This window comes from Marmota flaviventris, chromosome 9, assembly GCF_047511675.1.
Source record: "Marmota flaviventris isolate mMarFla1 chromosome 9, mMarFla1.hap1, whole genome shotgun sequence".
Classification (NCBI taxonomy): Eukaryota; Metazoa; Chordata; class Mammalia; order Rodentia; family Sciuridae; genus Marmota; species Marmota flaviventris.
Window position 1 is genome coordinate 107,608,161 of NC_092506.1, and position 22,545 is coordinate 107,630,705.

Below are 22,545 nucleotides of genomic sequence, written 5' to 3' on the forward strand. Positions count from 1 at the left end.
AGGTTGAGGCTGACCTGTTACTCAGGCTTTTTTAACAACTAGGACCTTCTATAAAATCAAGTGAGGAAGCGAGCTGAACTAAATATGAGATACATACCACCTTAACTTTTAGAGATTAAGTAAGACTTGGATGATGCTCTTTTTCAAGCCTAAGATCATCAGGCCTGTTTAGGGTCTAGGCTAGTATTCAACACAGTGGGTGCTGGAGAATGCAGAGTGAGTGGATATCAGACTGGTGAGCAAGCACATCAACCATCTGGATATATTTTCAGTGACTACGTGAATTCACTGAGTTAGGGTTTTCTCATTTACAAAAAGAGCTGAGACGGGCTTTTTTCCCTGCCCCTCACCTCTACCATTTCCATGTGAAACTGGGAAAGTGGAACAAAAACATTTGAAATACGTCTAGCTCTTGCTTCTCCTTTTTTCTTGCAATGATGCAATCTTATAGACTTTTCCCTCTGATGTGTAAAGTAGGTTCAGAGATTCTAGATGTATTTTTCCTTTTTTTTCCCTCCACTTGAGACAGGGTTTCACTATATTGCCTAGGATGATCTTAAACACATGGGTTCAAAAAACCCTCCCCATCCTCAGCTACCTCAGTAGCTGGGACTACAGGTACACAATGCTGCATCCAGCTCATATATTGCTTTTTGATGTAGTAGTTCTCGGGAGGAAAGGGATCCACTGTGTCTCTTTATTTTTTAGGTACCAGGGATTGAACTCAGCCACTCAACCACTGAGCCACATCCCCAGCCCTATTTTGTATTTTATTTAGGGACGGGGACTCACTGAGTTGCTTAACGCCTCACATTGCTGAGGCTGGCTTTGAACTCACTATCCTCCTGCCTCAGCCTCCCAAGGTGGTGGGGTTACAGGTGTATGCCACCACACTTGGCTTATCTCATCTTCTTAAGCGTTCACCGCTCTACACACTTCCCAGCATATTTCTGATTTGAAAATTCCTTTTCTACTAATATTTCCAGTTCGACATTCAGGAGAAACCAGAAACTCAGAAGGATGTGTGGATGTGCAGATGTTTGGGGATAGAGAAACCAAAAGACAATGCTGTTAAACAGACTAAAAATGAAGGTTGGGATAGGGATGGGAACTGACTGTCCAGGTATTTTCATGCAGAGGTTGGGGCTTTGATATAAAACCTAGATGGTGGTAAAGGTCAACAGGGCAAACTGCTCCCAGGACCTATAGAGTTGAGCAATTAAGCAGTAAGAAAGGGAAAATCACACTCAGCCTAGCTTGACCTTTAGTGAATTGTGTTATTGAGGATTAGTCATGGGAAACATCCAGCACCAAGACAACAAATGGGGTTTCTAAAGTGATTATAGCCCTTGAAAACTCTTCTAAGCCCTTTAATAAGTAACAACATACCAGATAAAGCTTCCAGAGCTACACGCATTTAAGTCAAGATCTTGTATAGGAATACGTGAAGAAACAGGGAGGTGGGTGAAGACTTCACGTAGGCTGGTGATCACAGTACCTTATAGATGTATAGTCAAGATCAAGTCTCCCAGGAAGGAGTTGAATTGCAGTTTTGGAGAAATAATGATATACAAACCAACCAGAAGGAAAACCAGGGTGGAATGGGCTCTCAAAGCACATTTGTAGTATTTACCAAGAAGCAAAGTGGCAGAGAAGTAGGAGAGGGGGATTAGGGTGGAGAGAAGATGGAAACATCTGGACAAGCAAGAGAGGCAGAGTTGGATGGGAGTTTAAAGTAAGAAAAGAAGCAGCTGTGGTGTAAACTGGAAGAGGAGTCAGAAGACCTGGATTCTAGCTCTCCACTGATCAGCAAAGTGACCTGATAATCTAGTAAAGCTACTTAACATTATAGCCTCCATTTCTTCATTGGTAACATTGACTCTTAAGAACATTCACCTCACTGGAAGAAATGGAGAAGAAATAAAATAAATGGAGTGAAAATGCTTTTGCATGCCATGTAGCTCTTGTGAAGGTATCAAGGATGAGAAGTGTTGAAAATATTTAAAAAGAAACAAAGAAGATAACTTTTGAAGAATAAATGATCAGCATCATTCGGTCCATGAAAAATAATTTAGAAAACATCTAGTGTTTGTATTTTTTTTTAAAGAAAAAGGCAATCATGCATACCACTTGGTTACAAATTAAATGCATGGTCCACTGGAAACAAGGGGGAAGTGGAGTAGGAGGAAGTGACTCGCTGCTGCTACAACCTCCGCATCAACCAGGCTTGTGATTGGGTAAACCTCCCACTGATTCAGGCCCATTTTCCCAATTACAAATTAAGAAAAATGCTCTATATCATCTCCTTTACTTCAGAAAGGTGGTGTGGCAAATTACCAATAAGAAGGGTCTTGAATTTATTGCAAATGTTTTCTTCAACACATTAGACTCTTCATATGTGTTAAGGATCTTATTTCAAGTACGTCCTCAGGGATGGAAGAGATGATGAGCTTGTCACGTGATGCCCAAAGCCAATGGAGAATAGGCATTCAGATCAATTTCCCCAGACTTGAGGGCCTTCCCTCTTCTGGAATCCCAGCACTTTCGTCTGTCTTCTCATATCACATAAAACCTCCCCATCTCTTAGCACTAGGTGTGAAGGATGTCACACATAGATACTTGGACCAGTCACTACATTAACAAAAAAATAAATAAAAGAGAGACACTAATAATTTCCCCACCATTTTTCTGCTCTCTCAAAATTCAGAAAAGACAAAAACCAAAAGAAAACGAAAACACCTAACAGTACAGATTCATACATAGGTGAGGTATTTGGATGCCACCTCTTATCACTTTGTTCATTGTCCATCTCAGACTAACAAGTATTTTTCTTAGTTTGAATATTGTTCTCAGAGGCGATATCCTCCTGGGGATGTATCGGATTCACACATCTTTGTAGGAAATTCTTCCAGTCTATCTCATGTACTTCTGTGTCTCCTTCCTTGGCCAGTTTCTAGTTCCCTGAATCTATCAAAGTTAACCTAAGCTGTACCATCCACCTCAAATCTGTGCTTGTACAAAAGGCATGGCTACAGCCCAGTTCAATGTCAAATCTTTTCAAAAACAGAATAATCCATACTTGAGTGGAAACTGGGCAGCATCCAAAGCTTATCTCTGTATAGTTTGTCCTCTTAATTCTCTTATATGGTAGAGCTCTGTGTGAGCCTCAGTTGCCTCTTATAAAATGAGGACTAATACTGATCCACAAACACTTGGAGAGGAAGAACTTAGAAATTTCAGTCCCAATGCCCAGGTGGTGTGCTCCCCAGAAAGAGCACACATACATCATTCCAACAAAATCAGGAGTATGTTGTATGGATTTTAAGAGCCACTTAGATTGTCCTGGGTCCTTCCCCAGACTCTTGTCCTTGGCTTCATTGAAGGACTGGATGCAATCCAGGCCTTAGAGACCTATGGGGGATCTAGACCTGGAGTACTAAGCTCCAGAAAGCATTTTAGTCTATGCTTAAGAATCTTTGTCACTGAAGAACCTAGAGAGGCATGCTTCTCTCTGATGCTCTAGTCAAGTGGAAACTTGGAAAAAACTAACTTCAAAGAGTCCAAGTACATAACATGCTTTTGCTTTTACCGAAAATAATTACTTCCTCCTTCCAGTAAGACATCCATTCTCTTGAAGCAATGGAGAATGAGCCAGTTCCAGCCAGTTGAGGGAAGAGGGAAATGCTACCTTCAGCATTGGTATGAAGTTATTTGGAGCACAGGGAGAAATGCAGTTGGCACTGGAGCAGCTGGCTTGAAAGCGAGGGTAGGCAAGGTTGACTCCATGTAGATATGTTGGCTCCTCAGCTCTGGCAAAGTCTCATGGTGTGTGGAGTTCTGATGGAGTTAGGAAGTCAGAGGTGAAAGCTCAGAGGTGGGTGGATATATGATGAATGTGTAGAAGGATGGTTGCAGGAAGCAATGGGGACCACGGGGCACCTTCCTGATGCTGCTGACATCATGGAACCTGGGATAGCCAGTCCCTTAGTGTTCAGGCCACCTACCAATGATAAAACAAATCATTCAGAATTTCCATCCCAGCCTAGTCCAGTGCAGCCCAGGCAAGTCCAAAGACACTGACCAAAAAAAGGGAGTGGAGAATTGTGCCCTTGTTACCATGGGCAAGGAGTTTGGTCTGGCAACACTCAGGTCAGCCCTCACCTTCTGAAGGGCTTGACATCCTACAGAGCTTTGTGACTTAGTCATCAACTTAAAGAAGTACCCTGAGGGTAGGGATACCAGACGGGATAGAAATCTAGAAATCCACTAAAGGGATCAAATTCAAGGTCATGTCAGTTGTGGGTGACAAAGTCACTATGCAACCAGCCACCCTTCCCCTTCCAAGTCCCAGGACCTCACCTCAAGTCATATCACTCCTATTCCTCTACAGGCACTGCAGAGTTCTCCTTGTTCTCTGAAGGGATGGCAAGGTAGTCAGACCTATAAAGGAAGGGGAGGGGGGAAGAGGACCAGTGGGGCTTGTGAAATAAGGAAGGAGCAGGTCTTCAGGACAGCTCTGCATTTCCTTCTGGGGCTAGTTCCCAAGACAAAACTAGAATGACCCTTTCAACAGATTAGAATAATACATCCTCTCCTGTATTTGTATATGAACACACCCACTAGCAATATCTGAGTCTTCTTATGAATCCACACTTATGCACGACTTAACTGAAAAATACTGGCTAAACTGAATGGAAATGAAATTATATTTTATAGTTATTTTAATTTTTATTTTCCTGATCATTGGTAAAGTTGAGCATTTCTTCATGGGTTTATAGGCTGAGTTTCTCCTTCAATAATTTGTTCTTCTAAGGTATTTGGTTTTTTTCACATTGATTTTTCTTTGACAGCTTCATGTCTTCAAAATTTCCTTCAGTCTATTGTCTGTAAACTTTTAGATGGATTTTTTTTTGGAATAAACAATTGATTTTTACATATAAGATAATGAGAAACGACCATATTTTTTCTCTTTGATTTGTACCTTTTGTATTTTATTTAAGAAATTCTATATCCAGGTAATATTGATATTCTCTTATATTCCTTAATAGAATTTCCAAGTTTTACATCTTACTTTGTCTATAAATTTACTCAAAGTATTTTTGTTTGGCATAGGAGATGCAGAATTTTATTTTATTTTTCCTACATGGACAAGGAATCCTCCCTCCACAACTTACTTGACAGTTCCTTCTTCTCTCAGTGATTGCAGCGACATCACTTTTATGTATTCTTTTTTTATATATATACTTTCATTAACCTTTGGAGGACTTTCTGTTTTGTTCTGTTTGTGCATTTTATACCTATCAGTATATACCTAAACAGTATCACAAACTGTTTACCCTGATAGAGGTATGAGCAATTTTAATCTCTATTAGCTACTTTTCCGGAACCTAATTGTTCCTTCTTTGAATTGGCTTAGACCGGAGATCTACAAACTGTGGTTCACAAGCTAAAAATGACTGTTACTTGTTTAAAGTGTTTCAAACACACAAGGAAAACAAAGAACAATGGGTGTCAGAGATCCTACGTAGCTTTGCAAAACTTAAAATATTTACTACCTGGCTGTCCTTTGGTTTAGATAATTTTTGGCCCTTTGACCTTTCATGTGACCCTAAAAGATCAGTTTATCAAGTTCCTTAAAAAATTCAATGGAGATTTTAATTGGCATTTTACTGAATTTGAAGATTAATTTGGGAGGGAATTGTTTTAGTAGTGAGGATTTATTTTCCATCTCTTTGCTTTTTCTTGTGTCTTTCAGTAAAGTTTTATAATTTTCTTCTTAAAGGTCTTGCATATTCTTGTCAGATTTATTTCCAGGTATTGGATAATATTTGCTTCTATTATAATTAAATTTTTAAATATGTTCCTAGATTAGTTGCTGGAATATAGGTGATTTTTATACAGCCATGGGTTGTTCTACAATAGGAACATGTTCTGAGAAATATATTGTTAGATGATTTCATCCTCATTGAACATCATAGAGTGTAATCACACAACCTAAAATGGCAGACACCACTGGTTGATACAGTTTATGGGGCTGCCATAGCATATGCAGTCTGTTACTGCCTGAAACATTATGTGGCACATGCCTGCATTTAGATTTTTATAAGAAACTTGATGGAATGTTCTTACTAGTTATTGCTTGCTCATAGATTCTCTTCAGATATTATATGCAGATAATTATATTATGGATGTCAGCAATGATAATTTAGTTTCTTCCTTTCCAATTTTTACCCCCCTCTTTTTGTATTACTTAGCATACTGTGTAAAATATCCAATTCAATATTGAACAATAGGGGGAAGAGATGATATTCTTGACATGTTCTAATGTTACAGGCATTTCTTCCAAGGTTTCTATTTTTTTTTTTTATTAAACTGTTGTTCTTTTCCAAAGTTTCAAAAGACAGATATCTTCTGTAGACTATCTTAGTAGCTGCTGTTTATTAGTTTAAAGGAAGTTGGTGTTTAGATACAGATTTATTTATTTTTATCCTGCTCAGTACCTACAGATGTTCCTTGACTTATGATGGGGTTATGTCCCAATAAATTCACCATAAGTTGACAATATCCTAAGTAGAAAATATATTTAACATATCTAACCAACCAGACATCATAGCTTGACAATGTAGAACACTATAGAGAGATCTCACAGCTGACTGGAAGCTGAGCCTTGCTATTGCCACCCAGCAACAGGATAGAGCATACTACATATTGCTAGATTGAGAAAAAACTGAAATGCAAAATTTCAAGTAGTTTTGACTGAATGTTCAATGCTTTCACACTATCACAAAGTCAAAAGTCAAAAATTGTAAGTTGAGTCATCGTAAGTAGGGGACCAGCTGACTATGAGTCTTGCATATGAAGATGCATCTATCTTTCTCTCAGCCACTTCTCTCTTATACAGGTATCATTTCTTCTGCATTCTCTGTTCTATTCTAATGAAGCACTTCATTTTTTTCCATTCATTTCCTGTTTTCCTATTATTCCATTCTGTATAAGTCCCTCACATTTCTTTCGGTTACCTGTATCCAATTTTCTATTGAACCAATCCACTTGATATTTTATTGACTACATTTTTTTATTTTCAGAATTTTTTTCTGCGTGTCCTTTTTTCTTAGCAACTTACCTTATTTTTATGTTTTAAGTTTTTTTCCCATTGCTTTAACTATTTTAAACAAGCTTATTTTCTATACTTTCCCAGACCCTTCTTATCTGAATCTCCTAGGACTTAACAGTGACCTTATGTTATTTCTCTTGTTCATCTGGATTGTTTTCTTTCTTACTGAGGATTAAACCTGGGGCGCTCTACTATTAAGCTATATCCCTATCCCCCCCCCTTTTTTTTAATTACAGGTAGGACCTCACTAAGTTGCCTAGGCTGGCCTCTAACTCATGATCCTCCTGAGTTGCTGGGATTGCAGGAGTATACCATAACACCTGGACTATTTTCCACAGTGACTTTTCATTTGGGGTTGGATTGTGAAATCCCTTCTAGCAGTAATTAGTCTAAAGAATCCTACTGGACCTTGGCAGAGAGAGGGTCCCTTCAGAAGGGTTTTCCATTTGTTTCTATAGGATACTCCCAGTTATCACTGTCCACTGCTTAGAGTTTCCTTGATCACATGGATAGTATCAATTTAAGTCCCACATTTTGTGGGAAAAGGCTATGGTTACTAATTGTCAAGAATCATTTATTTTTCTGCTTGAAGTCAAGACAACATGGATAGGTTTCCCTGACTTTTCTGGGGGCTGGTGGGCTGGTAATTTTCTGGTCCACCCTTGTGTGACTGGTAGCCCTTTGGGGATTCTGGCTCTGCTGAGGATCTTAGTTCCAACTCTGTTTCTTGTGGGGGCCCAAAGGTAGACACTTCTGTCCAAGCACAAACATTTCCTGTCCATGCACTAAAATCCAATTACTAAAATCCAAGTAACTAAGTCACCAGGAATTACAACTTTCCTTCTTTCTACCCTCATATATAGTCTGTAGTAATTTTTATTTCCCTGAGATCATAGATACCATGCAAAATGAGGCTTTCTTGATCAAACATTTCCAGGTGGCAGCAACTGAAGCTTTTCAGATTATTCCCTCAGCAATGTTACTAGAAATTTGAGGGTTGGTTTTTGTCTGTCTTTTCCTGTCCTTCTCTCCCCAAATAACAGTCCAGCATGGTCTCTCAGACCCTTTGCTATTATAGACCCCATCATCTCTCACACGTGCTCTCTCAAATAACTAGGGTCGTGGCAAAATTGGCAAAGGTACAGGCTGGTCATCAGAAGATTGGAGAGCCTACTAGGGGGGATTTGATCATGGTCAGACTCTAGGGTATGAACTCACAGCTTGGAGCTCCTTATCTCATAAAGGTGGGCTGATGAGTTCCATGGTATGCATGGAACACATATGCACACACATATACACTTGTATACATATACACATATATTTAATATGTGTGTATTTATATATGTGTGCACATATGTGTGTGTATATATGATTCTGAGTCAAACAGCTGAACATGGTATGGTGGATGTCAGGAACAGAGAGGTCTGGGTTCGATTCCCTGTCTCCGCACTCACTGTGTGTTCCACCTGGGCAAGCCATTTAACATCTCTGAGCCTGCTTCAACATTTATAAAATGGCTATAACATAATAATGCTGATTTTATGGGTTAGTAATGGCAGCCGATGTTCTTCACCTCAGTGGTTAAGTGTGCAGGCCAAGAGTCAGCAGACCTAAAATCAGACATTGCTCTGTCTCTTACAGTGGCCCTTGGTGAACTCTGTATTTTCATCTGTAAAATGGATACAATAATGTTGCCTACCTCACAGGTAGTTATAAAGGGAAAGGTGAAGGATGTGTATAAATTGCGTAACACCTCACTTATTACAGCAGACACTCAGAAGGGGCTAGTTATCCTTATTACTTCGCCATCTTTGGACTTACGCATTTTCTTGGGCTGCTTCTTCAGCCTTTGAGACCTTTCTGTAGCAATATATCATCTCGATGAGCAACCACAAGGTGAGGAAGACCAGAAGGATGTACATCATGATTTCTGAGACCACAGAAGTGAAGTCTTCCCCAGCTGCAAGAAAGAGAATGAGCTTCAGAATGTGTATGTCCCACAAACCCAGAGCTGTCTTTGGGGTTTTAGATCTAGGAAGCCTATTTTTAAGTATGACTTAAATAAGCACTGAGTCTAAAGGAACTCAGGAACATGTTCTTTCCAACTCAGGAAGATGTCAGAGGACATCTTCAAATCCTCTTGTCAGTTTTTTCACTGAACTTCAATGGCTATTCTGGAGATAGGGATGAGGGAGAGTGATGGATGGAAGAAGTAGAAGAACAGCAAAAGGAAACTTGAACTCAGAATTATATATACACACACATATGTACACACATATATAAATACACACATATTAAATATATGTGTATATGTATATAAGTGTATATGTGTGTGCATATGTATATATACATATGTATATATGTGTGTATATATGTCTATATATGTGTATACACACCCACATACTTAGGTAGGAAGGAAGGGAGGGAAGAAGAGGGGAGAAGAATTGGGTCCCAATTGTAACTACTTACTGGTTTGGAAACAGTCATTTCCTGCATTGGAGTCTTTCTTAATTTGTAGAATGGGATAATAATTCACATCAGTCAGGGTTACTGTGAAAGTTACATTAGCTAGTATATTTAAGAATATCTGTGTGGGCTGAGGGTGGAGCTCAGTGGTAGAGTGCTTGCCTAGCATGGGCAGGTCCTGGGTTCAATCCCCAGCACCACACACAAACAGAAATGTAACGAGATGCAAAAATCAACACAAATGTTAAGGTACATGTCTTATTTCAACCACCTATAACCTCTGAACAGCAGATGATGGAGGTGATGGAGGTAGTGATGTCCCTAGGGAGAGTGCATTGGACCAAATCTCCTCCATAAATTGAAGTACTTAATGAGTTTTTGTTGAATGAATGAATACAAATAAGTGTTGATCTGTTTTGTTCCACAATCAACAAAAATGACAATTAGAACATGATACATGGCATATAGTCTGATACAAAGGAAGGAATTAAATTCAGTTTGCAATTATCCACAGAGTCCAAATCATCCCCAAAGCTTTGTTGGTTTAAACAAAAGAAAAAAAGCAATGACTTCTAGCCATGAACTTCATCTCAGAGAAGGTGGAGCTGGAAGTCATAGATGTAGCTTGAGGCATGTGTTGTCTCCTAGCCTGGAAGAGGGTTCATATTTATGTCTTAATTTATGTCTTAGAGACAGAAAGAGCTTAAACCAGGAAAAATTTAATGTGAACAAATAGAACCAGACAGATTCTCTGGGACAGGAATGGAAGAAATGGCATGTCACAGTGGAGGGTGCACCTATGAGTCATGTGAGGGCAGTGAGTATTCAGTGTGGATAGCTGTCAAGGGGTCACAGAGGCAAAAAGAAGGAAGAGGAAAAATGGCAGGCAGTGGGGATGGTGGTGGAAGGAAAGGTGCTGTGGGTTAGCTTAATAAGCAAAAGATCTGGACCCTGGTCCTCCTTCTAATACTAATTAGCTCATGTCCCTAAGCCAGCCCCTCTCTCACTCTCATGGAGCTCTGTTCTCCCGGGCACAAAATGAGAGGCTCCAGAACTGCACCCTCCAAGTACCTGAGGGGAGTCATTTTAACTTACACAAACCAGAAATCACCCAAACCCATTGCACTCACATCTACAAAGGTAGAATGGAGGAGCCTTGCTGGATTAAATCTCTAAGCTTCTTTCCAGCCCTACCATCCACAAGGCTTTGTGACTCTGTTAACAAACTTGTTTTTCCTTCTCTTCTTACCTGAAGTGCAAGTGTGACTCTCCAAGAAGAAGTCATTTTACTGTCATCGCCAAGCCTTCCTGCTTTGAGGAAGGGCACAGAAGGCAAGGGGTGGAGTGTTTGTAGAAAGCTGGCTGCTCAAGGAAGATGGGTACAAATACATGGGTTTTGCTGCGGTGCCTGACAGGCTGACTAGCTTAGGTTTGTCACAAATTTCCATCAGATGTGCCCCCAGTGGTTTCTGGAGGCAAAAAGCTGAGGCCTGAGAGAGCAGGAGGTGGAGACAGGAACCTTCCTAGGGTCTGGCAGGTACCAGCCAGCAGTTCCTGATGATGAACAGCAGGGGGCGCCAGGCACCCATCCCCAGGGAGAAGCAAGTGAAAACAGAGGAAGATAATGGAACTTTTGAACAGATGCATACCTCAGAGAGCTTCCCGCCCTGTCCCCTGCGTCTCTCACAGAGGAGACAGGCTCAGAGAGGGGATGTGACTCATCACATCTCAATTCAGGTAGCCTGAGTGTTCTGCATATTCAGAAGTGATCTACCTTCTGCTTAAGTTATAGCGTCTCATTCTCTGTGGTTCACTCTCAACACTGAGGTCTTCATTTTACTGTTTTGATCACAGTATTTAAAAAAAAAAAAAAAAAAAGAACTTGTAGTCTGGAAGTTAGGATTCCCAGGTCCCTTTTCTAGGAAGAGCACTATCTTTAGCTTGATCTCTTCTTTCATGCCCACACATCAGGGCCTATTCATCATCCTGCATCTCAGGGCAGAGATAATGCTAGCAACAGGCTGGAAATAGACCTCCTGAGAAAGAAAGGCATCTGACATGTGAAGAGGTATTCGCAAGGGGCTCAGAGCTGCAGTTCTCTGAGTCCTCTGACAGTAGCACCAAAGCAGAATGTGAGTGCCCTCAAAGTCCTCCCTCCAGGTTCTGGACTTGGAATGCAAGAGAAATATCTGAGTTAAGTTGCTGAGAGGACTTCCCACTAACAAGAAATCAGCTGAAAGATCCGAAGACCTTAAAGACTGGAGAGCTATCAACTTGTCCCCTTCTCCCAGCTGAAGATGGATTTATGCAAAGATGTCACAGTTGAGGAAGGGGTTGAATGTGTGATTATTGTGGAGAGACAGATAAAGATAAAAAGCTTGTCAAATTTTGGGCTCAGAGAGTGGTTCTCAACAGCAGCATCCCCTAGCAAGTCAAAAAATCTGTGTACTAAAAAGGCCTGCAGAAGATGCTGAATATTGAGAAACAAGGATGTGGCAGTATATATTGCTTGTAGACAGGAGAGGATTTCTAGATAACATTATACAATTTCTTTGTGCCCACTGAATCAGGGACTCCACACAGATTAGAGAAAAAGGCATCATTAAATCAGTGGCTCTAGGCTTTGTGGAGGCTGTCTTTTTTCTCTAGCAGACCAAGAAGAGGTCATTTTACTGTCATCTCCAAGCCTTCTTGCTTTGAGGAAGGGCACAGAAGGCAAGTGGTGGAGTGTTTGCAGAAAGCTGGCTGCTCAAGGAAGATGGGTACAAATACATGGGTTTTGCACTCTCCAAAGGCTCTCTTATCCTCCAACCCCAACCCAAAGAGTAGGACGCCCCAGAAACCCTGTGCCGCAGCCTCACCCTCCTCAGTGACTCGAAGGGGAATCAGCCGTGTGGTCTTCACAAAAGGCCGATGGGCCTCAAACTCAAACTCTCGAGACACGTTGCAGGTATAGAGGCCAGAGTCATTCAGAGTGACGTTGAGCACTGTGATGGACACATCTTGCAGGTCCTTGCTCCCATTCCACTGCAGGCGCCCTTGGAAGGGGCTCTCCACCTCCTGATGGCCATTTCGATACTCGTAGATCTGCAGGTAGAGGAGCAGAAGCAGGTAGAGCCAGGAGAAAAGGTAGGGCAGGACAGCCAAGATGGAATGGGATGGAGGAAAGGAGTGGGGAAGTGAGAGGACCATGTGGCCAGAAGACCCAGAATACAGGGGTAGGATGTAGAGGTGCAGGGGAGGACACGGAAGGAAACAAAGACAGGAAGATGGACACAGGCAAATGGGAAGGGTAGGCAGGAAGAAGCCTGGCAGGAAAAATGAGGAAAATGGGAGAACAAAAAAAAAAGGAGGAGAGGCATACAGAAGACCAGGAGGGGAAACTGAGAGAAAGAAAGTATTAGAAGGAGATAGAAAGGGAGCTCAAGAGAGAGTGTCATGGGACAGCCAACAACAGAACAAGGTGAGGAGACCAAGAGAGGTGGTTTCATGAGCAATGAAGACACCTGACAGTCCTGCGCTCAAAATGTGACCCTCTGAGCTGGTACCCATTAAGGGACCGTGGGGAAATCTGGGCCAGGCCATAGGAAGGGAGCCTAGGATGCTGAATTGTGATCTACCAACCGAGAGGCACATGTTGGGGCTTTTGCTTTGCTTTGGGCTAAATTCAAATTGAAATCTGCTCTCTTAAATGTCTTTTCTCAGGCACCTTTCCTTCTGACATGACACTTTTGTTGTCTATAGCTGTGCTATTCATTCTAGTCTCCACTAGCCACATGTGGCTACTTAAATTCAAATTCCTAGAAATTGAATGCAAAATTTATTTCCTCAGTTGCATTTTCTCCTCATTTTGGGGAGGCCCAGAAGCAGTGTGGGTAGCTGGTGTATGATTGGGCCTGTTGTCTATGGGGGCTTTTGGATCTGGCCAAGACCTCCAGCCTCCTGTAAGTGGGGCACTGGCTTAAGGGCAGCTTCACTGATGTGTCACTATCAATCTTGAGCCAGGCTCAGGAAGTCTCTGCTGGTTCCTATATTGGCACCCGAGTAGAGCCAACCTACACCAATATGGCACACAGAACAGAGGTTAAAGCGTTAAGAAGAAAGAGAGCAAGCAAAACTCAACTTCACCCTGCTGTTTGTTGTCTCCATTAAAAGTCTTTGTAGAGAAGTGCCCCCAGGATGGCCAGACAGAGAGCTAAACAGAGGCTTTAAAATCTGCAGTCAGACCACCTGGGTGAAGTCTGAATTCTCTTACTAATGTAACCTGTTTGAGCCTCAGTTTACTCATTTCTCTCTCTGTATGTGTGTATACATTTTTACTCACACATGCATCTTTTTCTCTAGGAAATACTTAATATAATGCTTACTATATTCCAGGAATCATTTTAAATGCATTAAGAATTAGAACTCATAAGTCCTGGTAACAACCCTATATAAGCTAGCTATAATTTATGTCCCCATTTAAAAATAGAGAAACCAAAGCATCAAGAGGTTGAGCAACATGACCTGGACCCAGAGCCAAATAGCATAGGGTAAAGCATCAACCCCAGGCAACCTGCTCCAGAGTCAGTGACAGTATCAATAACAGTCATCTCTGAGGTAGTATTCCAAACATGTAACAACCGCTTTACTAATTTAATCTATCTTGTGGGATGGTGAGGGAGACAAAATGGACAGCACCGGCACAAACCAACCAGGACTGACATTGCTTGTGTGCACAGGTACAGAGTCAGGAAGTTTCCTGCTGTGCCAGGAGCAAATCCCTTAGTTTCCAGATCAAGGGGAAGCCTGGGGGGAAGGATGGAGCCATGACCTCTGGGAAACAGGTTACAGCGAGTCTCCACTACATAGCTAGCTAAGTCCACTATGTACCTATGTGGCTGCTCGGGGACACCAGCAATATCAACCTTGGTCATCCCTGTCATTCTTTTTTTTTTCATTCTTATTTCACTGGGATGGTGAGAGTTCAAAGAGCTGTGTTATTTCACATAATGATGTTTCATGTTCTTTCAGTTTCTTTACTAATTTAGTCCATCTCATAGGATGGTGAGGAAGACAAAACGGACACACTTGCAAGAGGCCTCACAGGGTGCCTAGCCTAGAGGAGGCTCTCAATAGGATTTATTTCTTTGTCCTCCTTCCCCTGCCTGTAACCAGGCTGCTTGTGGCTGGACAAGCGCCCTCCCTTTCACAAAAGCGGAGCTAAACTAAGACTGGAAGTTATCTCCTCCTCAGGAGCTGTCAGTGCTCAGAAGAAAAAGAGCTAGTGAGTGTTAGATCCTCATCTCGCAGACTGTCAGGAGCCAGGCACATAACATCACAGACTGGTAAAAGAAAGGCCAGAGGCAGCAGTCGGACATACAAGAAAATCTTTACCGCCCTCGGGCCTGTAGAACCACTCCACCACCGTGGTGGCCTCCACCTCCTCCCTCTTCATGCAGGAGATGCAGCGCAGCTTCATGGGGGTTCCCTGGACAGCCTCCGTCTCCGAGGGCACTTCTACACACACAGGGAAGCAGACGCTGACTGGAGGGAGCACAGAGGGCAGGGAAGGGACAGCAGGCAGTGGGAAGGGGGGCAACCAGAGGGAGGCATTGGAGGACAAGGAGGGAGAGAGAAACAACAGAGACGAATCATTAGATAAAACTGAAAATGCCTGTTTCCCTGAGTCCACACCCAAGTTCTCTAAGCTCAGAGAACAGGAGCGGAGCAAGACGAAGGAGATGTGAATGACCCAGACATGGACTGAAAGCCTTCTCCTGGAAGCAATGAAGATGCAGCACAGGACAGTCTTGGTTCCTACCCTCAAAGTCTTAAAGTCTAGGGGGGAGATAGGGCATCCAGGGACCATCCACCCACCCCATCTTCACCCAGCGTTCACTGAAGTCCGCTCAATGCCAGGTCTATGGTAGGCTGGAGGTGGAAAGATGAACAAAATGGTAACCACAGCCTCAAGGAATTTATAATCTAGAAGGGAACATGTTTCTACCTATGATAAACATATTCCTTCTGGGGAAGGGAGAAGAGGCTGTGAGTCTGAGGCTAGAAAGGTAGATGGACAGATCCCTGCTGTGAAAATCTCTGTGTGTCCTTTATAGTATGAGACATCAAATACTCTAAAGGCACAGAGACGTAAGCACATCTGTGTTTTAAGAAATCTGTGGGTGATTCTGACACTTGGACGGTGGAGCAGCAGAGGGGAACATGACAGTCTGACCACTAGGCTAGAACAAGTCTCTCTGAAGAGTAGAGGGAGACTAGGTTAAAATCTAGAGAGATCTGATTATGGGACACTTAACATGCCACATGGAGGTTTAGACTTATGTTATGGTTCCTGCCTTCTAGATAAAGTCCATTTCAAGAAAAACAGATCAGATTGTAAATTCAGAAAATCAAAAGTGGGACACAGCTGTCAACAAAAACAAGAGCGAATGTGGGTTGCATTAACAGATGCACAGTGTGCAGAAGGAAGGAGGTGCAGTTCCTCTGCAGTGTTCAGAACAAATCTGGACTGCTATGATCAGTTCGGGATACCATATTTTCAAAAGGAAATTTTTTGATGAGTGCATGCCCAGAGATGAACAAGATGGCGAGGGGCCCACAGACAAGCCTAAAGTCTGGTAAGGAATGAATGGAAGGACTCAGGGTGGTAAGCTGGGCATGGAAAATACCTATCTTCAAATATTTGAAGACTGGCAGGTGGAAGAGAATTTGATTTTACCCAACTCCAAAGTTTATAAGGAAAAATATAAGTTTAGCATAATAATAACGGATTTTCTAATGTTAGGATTGTTTATAAATACAAAAAACTATCCAGTATGGGAGCTTATGCCTCATGGTGTGGAAGACTCAAAAATAAACTGGCCACCAAGAATTCTTATATCAGGACTCCCGAAGTTTCCTTCCGAAACTGCCCTCTCATGAACTAATGATACAAATAGAACCTCTAAGAAGAAAAATAAACAACACACATTGACATTTAAACCAACCAGTTCATCATTAATGGTCAGCCTATCCATCTACTGAAAATTCGGAACTATAGGAGATTAAAATGAGACTGACAGAGACGAATTTTGAGTCAAAAATGTGTGGGCTGCAGTTATGGCTCAGTGGTAGAGCACTGGCCTTGCACGTGCAAGGCCCTGGGTTCGATCCTCAGCACCACATAAAAATAAATAAAATAAAGTTAAAAAAAAATAAATACTGTGGTTGGTTGAGAAGTCAACAGATTTTACTTCCATTTTTAAACTTCAGTGTTTAAAAACTAAATGACACTATAATTAAGGTTTAAACAGTCAACATAAAATAAATGTTAATTGGTTTTCAGTCTCTCAGGTAAGCTGGGCTTGTGTTATCTTGAGTTTGCACAAGGGCCTCGATGGTTTGATAGTGAGAGGGTCCACATCTAGGTAAAACTGATCAGAAACACTTTCAGCATGTGATGAGTTTAAAGTCTTGATCACAATCCTGCTTAAAAAAGAAAAAAAGAAAGGAGGTATTGTTTGTGCAAGTTTGTGAGTGTACAAAGGGGCAGAGGGCATGCAGCAAGAACTCTGTGTAGCACAAAATATTGGAGTCCATTCATATTTAACAAGAGGTGGTAAAAGCAAGTTCAATGTCAATGATCTCAGAAGCAGGACAGGTAAAGTCCCAAGGAAGACATGGTTATGACTATAGAGATAGGAAGATAATGGTATTTGGCACCTGAAGGAATGAGTTTGATCCACAAACCTTTGAGACTCAGTTTATTAGGCACTAAAATGCTACAAACAATATCTGTGTAGTGTATAGGCCATGGAAATTCTATGGATTTGTGTGAATGCATTTTATATGTCACTTATTAATGTTATTTTATCCTGCATTTGTTTGCTTATTTATTTATTTGTTTGTTTTTGTTTGCTTATTTATTTGAAAAATGTATTGAATGCCCACTGTGTGCTGGGCATTGTTCTAAGCACAGAATCTCAGTTCTCATGGAGCCAAATTCCAGGGTAAGAAGAATGAAAATGAACTACATTATATTGTAATAAGTGCTGTGAGAAAAATAAAGCACAGGAGAGGAGGGATGAAGGGAGAGTGAATGTACAAGGTCGTTGGAGGTGACCTCACTGAGAAGGTTAACGTCGGGCAGTCACTGAAGGAAAGAAATGATGGAATGAGCCACAGGGACGCTCCTGTGAAGTCATGCCAAGCAGGGGAAGGAGCAACTTGAGGATTCAAGGGTCCAAGGGTCCAAAGGATTGTGCTTGTCATGTTCACTACACAGCAAAGACAGCAGAGAGCAATCACTGCTCCTAGGGTCCTGGTTAGTACATTGCAAAATAGCCACAAAGCGCTCCCTTCTCATTTGCTTGCCCTTTGCAATATGACCTCCTGTTCCTTCTGTGAAGAGGTCAAGTCTATGTCTCCCCGCCCTGAGTCTCCAGCTCACTACTTCCTTTCTTTCTATTGAAAGCAAGCTCTTTGCAAAGAGCTAGCAATGTGGGAAATATATCAAAGGAAGTAAGCATAACGGGGATGAGACTGGTAAGGGAGGTCAGGGCAGGATTGCAGCCGGATCTACAGGCCACATTAGAACTCTTGATTTTTGCTTAGAGTGACATGGAGAGCCCTGGAGGGTTCTGAGTGGAAGCATGGTCAGATCTGATTTGTACTAAATTACATGATCAGCCTGATGTGTTGAGAATAAATTGGAGAAGTGAAGGGGGACAAGAGTGGAAGCAGAAAGAACAGATAGGAAACTGGCATGTAGTCAGATCGGAAGATGATTTTGCTAGATGAAGATGATAAAAGAGATAAAGGGGTTTGAAAGGGAATCATTTGCTGGATTAACATTGTGGAATGGGTGAAAGGGGTGTTCTTTAGTGACCAAACAGATGGGGTGGCCAAGATAGGAGCACAGTTGGGCCATTCATAGTTAGGGGAGGAAAGGTGGGATCTAAGCAGTCAGGACAGTGAATGTGTAACAGCAGCCTGTGCGCACGGTCCTTCTCTTTTCAGTGATGATAATCCAAGGTATCTTCAGAAGGCCCAGGGCTGCCTTTCTCCTGGCCAAAGTCCAGCTTCAAGGCAGGAGCACACTGCTCCTGTGGTCCTGAATAGTACATTGCAAAATGGCCACAAAACTCTCTCTCCTCATTGGCTTGCCCTGTGCACTATGACTTACTGCTCCTTCAGTCAAAAGAAAAATCTATTTCTCCACCCACAAGTCTACAGTGCACCATTATGTAACGCTGTAGGTATGCTGTAGGTATCCAAGGAAAGATTGTACATATATATGGCAGGAGCTCAGCTTACATTGCTGCCTATCAATGATAAACTCTTGGAATAATAGTGGCCAAATCATTTGACCTTTGGACTCTTCTTCAACTTCCATAATAATAATGAAGAAACTCAGGAGAAAGAACACTATGATGCATTCATTAATGATGATTATATTCAACTCATCTGTCACCTCCATATTTTTCTCTTCCTTGGCCATTGTCACACTGCCTTTTCTGGCTTGCTCTAGAATGCTTCCTTTGCAATAAGGTGATGAAGGTTTTAATTAAAATGTAAATAATTTCCGAAATGGGGTCACAATTGCAATTAGTTTCAGATGTTAACTCCTGAGGTCATCAAATTAGCCTGTCATGTAGCAGGGTCCTGAAGGAATGAGGTCTAGGAAGGGCTATTAGGGGAAGAGGAAAAATTCCCCAACACAGGGGACCAGTGGGAGAGTAAACCTGAAGAAGTGCACAGAAGGCAACAGGAGCTAAGGGATGGGTGAGGCCTTAGGAAAGGTGATGGCATGTGGAAAGGGGGAGGGAAGGATCAGAGGAGAAATGCAAGGACAGCAATTGTGCACAGCTGCACATGTCCAAGAGAAGCCACAGAAGAATGAAGTCAGAAGACTGGATTCTCTAGCCGTCCTTTCCTCTCCCTAAGCTAATCTTCTCATCTCTAAACTGGGAATAATATTCCTTTCCCTTCAGTACCCTGTAGAATTGATATGGGGACCAAAAGAAGTAATGAGTTGAAAATTGCTTTGTAAACTGTAAAGCATCAGGCAAGTGTAGGTTTAAAAATTCTTATTATTAATATTATATGATTTATTAAGAGAATAAGGGAGCTTTTTTTCAATACATGCAGAAAGTAAATGGAGAAAACCCTTTCCATTCATACTGGCCATCATGTAAAAAATCAGCTTGAAAAAGGGGGGACATGTCTAGCTAAATGCTTTCCAGTATTATAATTACATGCTAATAAAATGAAATTGCATTTGTGAGTGAGGCTCTTTCTCTTACATTTAACAATGAGACATCCTGAACTCCTCTTTACCTTCTGCAGTTTCTGAGTCTGTGAACCAATGTTCATATTGAAAAGATGCTGAGAATGACCAAGGAGAGATGTAATGTGGTCAGATTTTCCAAAGTTTTGGGGGGTGGAGGAGGGAATGGGCACTCCAACAATTCTAGCAATAGTCTGTAAACATTTCCCCATCATTCAGTTGTGAAACTGAAAGGAATATTAGATGTCATCTATGACAACTTCCAAACTTTACATATAAAGAAACAGATTCTCTTAGGTTGTTACATAGTATGATAGAAGCAACAGAGCAAGTCAGTCAAAAAAACACTTGGACTACAGCATGCTTTCCCATTCCAATGGAATTCAGACAGGAATGCTAAAAACTTAAAGTCTGGGAAGAAAACCTATGCGGACTTCACCCCAACCCTTCTCTACAACTTCAGCTTTATCCACACTCTCTCTTATCCTGCCAGACTATAACCACTCCGAAGCCTCACAACCCTAGCATTTCCCTGGAGCAAATCTCAGCCTTAATCTTCAAGGCAGGTGAGCTCATTGGCAACCTATTATGTCTGCTTCATCTCTAAGTCTGGTGTATTCCATTGGGAATGAATGGCAGTAAGACTGCCCTTGGGGCTGGCATTACTCTCCCTCCTCATCTTTCTTAGCCTGTCTCATCAGGCTTTTTTTTCAGCAGGAAGCTTGGTTCTGCCTTTGGTCACATGCAAAATCCAGATAATGCTGGCAGCCAGAGTTAGACCCAGAGACTGGACAAAGATACGGAGGCAAAAAGTCAATTCTCATCAGCATGTCTGCCACTGCACAGGCAGAATGAGTTTCATGCCAAGCATGGGAGAATAATCCAGTTGTCTACTTTCAGTCAGGGGGTGGGCACAATCCAATGATCCTTTTTATTGATTTTAGCAGGGAAGAAGGTAGCAAAGATCATGTAAAGCAATTTACCAACTAAAGAGACCCATGTTTGATTTAAGAATATAAGAGACACCAAGGCCGAGATGCCTAGAACTGCACACACATACACACCCACGTGTTCATACCAGTCCATTCAGATGTCTATACTAACATGTTCAGACACATGCTAGTGCACATTCAGACACTGAGACTCAGAGACACAAATATCATCTCTACCACATAGTAAGACATTATCACATAGACTCTTAACTCCCTTTGTACACATTCAGGCACCCCACTTCAGGCCCATCCCTTGACATAGCTCTGCTCAGCCTTACTGTTGTCAAGTGTAGGAGTAACTTATTTGGAGGGGGGAAGGTCATCTCAGTATCTCACAACTGACAAGTTTATTCATCTTTGAGGGCAAAAAACCCAGCTCCCCAAACATCAAAGCATCTTAGCTCCACAAGTGTACCAAAACAACAACAAAAAAAACATTTCCGTGTTTGTCTATTTATCTAATACATAGCAGCAAATGGCTTAAGCCTGTTTTCCCCTATTCCTTACCAAATTAAGCAAGTAGATCAACAATCAAAGCACTTTCATTCTCAAAATCCATGCACCCAGCTTTTGTGTTGTTGTTGTTAATATAGAGAAATGAATCTGAAGACCCAGTGATCTTTCCAGGAGGATTGACTCCTCATTGAGAAATGAAATGTGATTGCAAGCAAGATTTTTTATAATGAACGTGGCTATGTTCCCTTTCAGTAAAGGGGGGTGGGGGGGACTTAAGAATGATCACGAAAGGAGGAGGAGCAAAAGAACCACCAAAAAAAGGTTGGGGGAATAAAGCTGCAGGACAACGGGGAGGTGCCTTTCCAATCTTAAAATTCCATTCTCATGGAACCCATTTAGATCTCCATGTCTGGCAGACATGTACAGAGGGAAGCCAACCAGAGCTTCTTTTTTTGTCATCAAGGACATCAATAAGTGTTATTATCGTTAGCATGATTACAGTTATCTGCATCTCACATGGCAGGGTGCTGGCTGGTACTTACCCCAGTAGATGAGAACGAGAGAAACCAGGGGAAACAATCTGTTGAAGGCAGGCATCTTTTTCCGCGGGTGTTTTCCGGGGCTAAAGGGAGAGATTCCCTCAGTCAAAGACTGCGCCCTCAGATTCTTTCGAGGAAACCCTTTGGGACGGATTGCCCAAAGAGGGCGACTTTCTGACTGAACGAAGGGCGCCGTGCCTGGGGAGGCTCTGCTGCCGTTTGAAACAGGGAAGGGGGCGGGGGTGGGGGTCCCAGCTCCAACCTATCCCAGCAGAACCCAATTCGAGGGAGCGATCAGCAGCGCCGCGCACTCTCCCGGAGCGGGTTGCGGGATCCGGCTCAGGACCACGGACAGTAGCTTCCCCGCCCACCCCGGAACTTCACATTCCAGTTGCTCCCCCGCGTTTCTGGCTTGCGCCCAGGGCAAGCTCAGCTCGGAAGGGAGTCGCACGGCTGGCCCTAGGAGGCTGGGCTGTCGAAGGGGTCCATGTTGATTCACCTCTCGCTTCCCCTTACAACAGCTATTAGGATCCACCCAGACCTGGGAGCTCTGGCTTCTTCCACCCGGATCGCCTTCTTCGGCTGGGCGTGTCCCTGCACCCGAAGCCACTGGGGCCTCCCGTCTGGGATACAGAGTTCGTCCCACGTCGGTCTGTACACAAGGGCCTCGGCTCCCCGGGAGACTCAGAGGTGCCGGGAAAGAGACGG

At 42.4% G+C, this 22,545-nt stretch overlaps 1 protein-coding gene across 1 annotated transcript; it reads right to left on the minus strand.

The window, feature by feature from the left end:
- Positions 1-2,122: 2,122 nt before the first annotated feature.
- Scn3b (sodium voltage-gated channel beta subunit 3) lies at positions 2,123-22,408 on the minus strand. The gene is made up of 7 exons (XM_027930676.3): positions 22,379-22,408; positions 21,841-21,920; positions 14,943-15,106; positions 12,442-12,667; positions 8,936-9,074; positions 4,360-4,440; positions 2,123-4,000 (listed from the first exon to the last, which is right to left on the minus strand). The coding sequence occupies exons 2-6, from the start codon at positions 21,893-21,895 to the stop codon at positions 4,377-4,379; spliced, it is 648 nt and encodes a 215-aa protein (XP_027786477.1). The 5' UTR covers positions 21,896-21,920; positions 22,379-22,408; the 3' UTR covers positions 2,123-4,000; positions 4,360-4,376.
- Between the last annotated feature and the right edge of the window lie 137 nt (positions 22,409-22,545).

What these genes read in the sequence shown, in the direction of transcription:
- Scn3b (XM_027930676.3), bottom strand. Translation starts at nt 21,895, where the DNA reads ATGCCTGCCTTCAACAGATTGTTTCCCCTGGTTTCTCTCGTTCTCATC. An exon ending in CCTTCGAGTCACTGAGGAGG is followed by an intron (nt 9,075 to 12,441) that starts GTGAGGCTGCGG and finishes TCTTTCTTGCAG; the next exon opens with CTGGGGAAGACTTCACTTCT. An exon ending in GAAGCAGCCCAAGAAAATGC is followed by an intron (nt 4,441 to 8,935) that starts GTAAGTCCAAAG and finishes CTTCCTTTATAG; the next exon opens with GTCTGACTACCTTGCCATCC.